This window comes from Rutidosis leptorrhynchoides, chromosome 3, assembly GCF_046630445.1.
Source record: "Rutidosis leptorrhynchoides isolate AG116_Rl617_1_P2 chromosome 3, CSIRO_AGI_Rlap_v1, whole genome shotgun sequence".
NCBI lineage: Eukaryota > Viridiplantae > Streptophyta > Magnoliopsida > Asterales > Asteraceae > Rutidosis > Rutidosis leptorrhynchoides.
The window spans coordinates 12,582,912-12,586,860 of record NC_092335.1 but is presented as its reverse complement, the minus strand read 5'-3'; the positions used below and the strand labels follow the sequence as shown (position 1 = coordinate 12,586,860).

General features: G+C 30.4%; 1 protein-coding gene across 1 annotated transcript; it reads right to left on the bottom strand.

The window, feature by feature from the left end:
- Positions 1–855: 855 nt before the first annotated feature.
- Positions 856–1,781, bottom strand: LOC139895751 (abscisic acid receptor PYL4-like). The gene has a single exon (XM_071878285.1). It carries the CDS (start codon positions 1,706–1,708, stop codon positions 1,070–1,072), a length of 639 nt encoding a protein of 212 aa, XP_071734386.1. The 5' UTR covers positions 1,709–1,781; the 3' UTR covers positions 856–1,069.
- Between the last annotated feature and the right edge of the window lie 2,168 nt (positions 1,782–3,949).

Sequence of the window (3,949 nt, the reverse complement as noted above, 5' to 3'; positions counted from 1 at the left end):
GGTCGCTTGCTAACTATCCTAGAGGCGGAATTCACTAGAATAGGGTTAAACCGAGATATGGGTCGTATCGGGATCGAATAGATCAAACCTAGGACAAGAACTAGATTAGATCGACGCCTAAACGATATATTTCGGTGGTATAAGGTGTTAGGGTTCTCTGGAGATGAAAACCAGTCGACTAGGGTAAATGGGATGATCAACCTCAGCCAAGAAGTCTCAACCCGTATATATACTGCAGGTCAGACACACTCGGTCGAGTGTGTCTCTCAGTCGGTCGACTGAGTAACACAGTCGGTCGACTGAGTAACACAGTCGGTCGAGTGTGTACAAACACTCGGTCGACTATGTGTGCAGTTTAACATATTAATTATTTAACAAATTAAGTACTCACAATCACAAACGTAATCAATAGTCACAAGTAAACACTATTACATAACCGAATGTGTTAAACGTAAAGATAAACTACGGCTGGGGATTCATGCACCAATATTATGTATTAGACTTCCTACCAGTTCAAGTTTTATGATCATTATTTACAAAAACTTGTATAATTAGGGTTTAAATCTACTTATCTACTTATCAAATAAGCTTTATTACTTTAAAGTGATATACAATACTATACTATCTTTGCGTTGTGTTTAATGACCTAGAAGATTCTTATATTAATCATTATTGGTAATTAGTGATATTAATTTTTATTATATATTCTAATAAACATTAGTAAAAACAAACGAGTAACAAACTTATGCATCTTTATAAAACTCCGCATTTAAAGTAGCTAGCTAGTCAAATATTATCTCATGCATTATATCCTTTGATCATTAATCTAAAAAAAAGTTACACATGAAACCATGAAGAAGAAGAAAAACACTAGTCAAATTCACACGATCAACAACGAAATGAAAAACCCTAAATAATAAGGAAAAAAAACTGGATATCTAATTTATACTCTCATCACAGATTGAATCAAATCCATGAAAAAAAAAAAAAAAAAACATCATCAACCAACAATTAAATTCACATGTTCGTTGATTTGATCGATCATTTCCATTTTATTTACTATTATCATTTAATTATTATTATTATTATTTTCCAAGTTCTCAGCAATTTGCTTCAATGAAATCAAGTTACATCTCACAATAGTATCAACAAACACACACGTTTCTTCTTTAGTGTTTTCCGGCGGTACATCCACCACGTACGATTCCACAACCACCGTGCTCCGATCACAGTTCGGTGAAGGGTGTAACGTCGTCACAGATCTGTAGTTATTAAGTCGATGGTCCCCACCAACAACGCTAAAGCTCATGACGTGGCGATCATCATCTAAGATCTCAAGTCTTTCGGTACTGGATCCAGCTGGTAATCCTGACACCACGTGGACTTCTCTTAAGGTACCCACGTCACCATCTCCGAGAATTACGTTACAGCTTTTGAGAAAGTGTTTGTACGCTTGTGGGTTGTCGAAACGACGGACGACTGACCAGACGGTGGCGACAGGAGCGGCGATGGTTTGGACGACGGCGGAGGAAGACTGGTGAGGACCGACGGCGTGGGTGTGGTGATGGATTAGGTCTTGTGGGAGTGATATGGATGATGGGGGTTTTGATATGGTGGTTGTTGATGGTTGTTTGTGGTGGTTGACGTTGGTGGAGGTGGTGATGGTGGTCGGAGTATGAATTCTTTGAATTTGAATGGGAGAAGGCATATTTTTAGACTTTTTTTTTTTTTGGTTTGGTTAATTATGTGAAATGTAGAGAGTAGATGGATGATATGGATATAGATTTATATATATGTATATGTACATATACTATAGAGATAGAGATAGGTTGATGGATGGGTGCAAGTGGTAGTATAAATGTAATGTGGAAAAGTTTAAAGACGAAGAAACACATGAGGGATTACGCCGGACATGCAAGTGGGAGCAACCAACTTGCATAATCTTCTTCGTTTTGTCTTTTCTTTTATTATTAATTTAAATTAAAATTAAAATTGAAATTGAATTAAAATAAACATTCTTAAAGTTATTAGATTAAAAATTTTAAATTAAATATTGATTTTAAGATTAGCCTAAATACAAATTATAAGTACTAATTTCTAGTTAATTTTATTATTAAATAAATTATTATCATTTTTAATAGTAATATTATTATTGTGAGAATCAGTATTACTATTTTCATTTTTTTTTTCTTTTCATTTTCAATCATCTATTATGAATTTTATCCTTTAAATGAAAATTAAAGGTTGAGCAGTTTGTGGCAATATCAACAAAAGTACAAAGTACGTACAGGCTACCTTGGGATATGTGTAGAGTTGTAGAAAACGTTAATCTCCGATTAATTTTCGATTACTCTTTCTTAAATGTGATCCATTTTGATTGTTCAAAATTCGTTTAATTAATTAGCCATCATCAATTGATGTGTCAAAATCAAATTTGACAATCAAAGTCGGTTAGAGTCAAATTTCATCAACATTTTAGCATGAATTTAAACTAGAACTTTAAAATTTTAAACAAAATAAAATTTTAAACAATTTTATTAAAGTTTATGTTTATATTTATGGTTTTCTTCTATATTTAAACATATAATTTTTTAAATTTAATATTTAAATGTATAAAGTACAACCGATTAATTACCGAATTTTTCATTCAAATTCTCTACCGATTAAATACCGAATAACGAATTTTGCAACTTTGAAAATATGTAATTATTCTCTATTCCAATTTAACTATTCATTATAAATATTACAGAGTAATAGTTATAAATAAGTATAATAATGTATTAGCGAGTAAGAAGTAGGAGTGTAAATAAGTCGAGCTACTCGTGAACTATTTAAATTCCACTACTACAACTCGATGCAGACTGAACTACACGAGCTTGAGCTCGAACATTTTTGAAGCTTATTTAGTAAACGAGTACGGAGCTTCATATCTCAATTAGCACGTAGAGACTCGCGAACATAAACGAAGTTTTACTTATATACACTTAATTACTATTACTATTACGTAACTTGAGTTTTTATATTAATAAAATTTCACTTGCCTTTCAAAATAAAAAAATTACTATTACTATTACTACTATTCTACAATAATATAACATCTAAAAATGATTACATGATACTAATAAATATAACTATTATATATTATATTATATATGTTTATATATAATAGTTAAAATAAATATTTATGGTACATCTTATTACACAAAAATAATTATGTATTATAACTAAATTAAATAATATTACGAGTAACTACAAAATATCATATAATTAATTAATCAAATTGGAATCGTTCGAACTTTAATAATACAGAATACGTGTTGAGTATTTATGTTTGCCTTCAAAAAAATTGTGACCGACTAAGATTGAAACTAAATTATTATTTTTAAAATAATTTATATGTGCAAATATAAATAATAAAATTGAGATGGAGATAAACATATATTCATTTTATAGTATGATATGATACAAATTATAACCATTGAGTAATTTAAAGGTCTATTTTATTACTATACGATATATATTTGTACGTACATTGCTCGCCACCTATTCACTACTGTATTGTATTATGCATATCACATACTGATCGATCACTTCATTCCTGATTAAATACGGAGTATACATTTTTGACGTCCATACTGTTTTGAGAACCGACACATGCAGTATAAACCAACAAATAATTAAAAAATAAACTTTGAAAAATAGTTTGAACTAGTTAAGGTCCCACTGCGCGTTGCCGCGGGTCTCTTCTTTATTTGCAGTAACATGCTTCGTCAACATTTTTGTTGTAGGCGTTTGACCTTAAAAACAGTTATATTTGAAGACACAAAGAAACCATCAAAAAATTTGAAAAAGTAACTATAAAAAGTTATTATAAGAAAATACAAAAAAAAAAACTATTTTAAGAAAGTTTCAGAATATTAGTAAATACTTATTGGTATAATTTTCATTC

Excerpts from the sequence above, each read along its gene's own strand:
- LOC139895751 (XM_071878285.1), bottom strand. The coding sequence starts at position 1,708 with ATGCCTTCTCCCATTCAAATTCAAAGAATTCATACTCCGACCACCATC.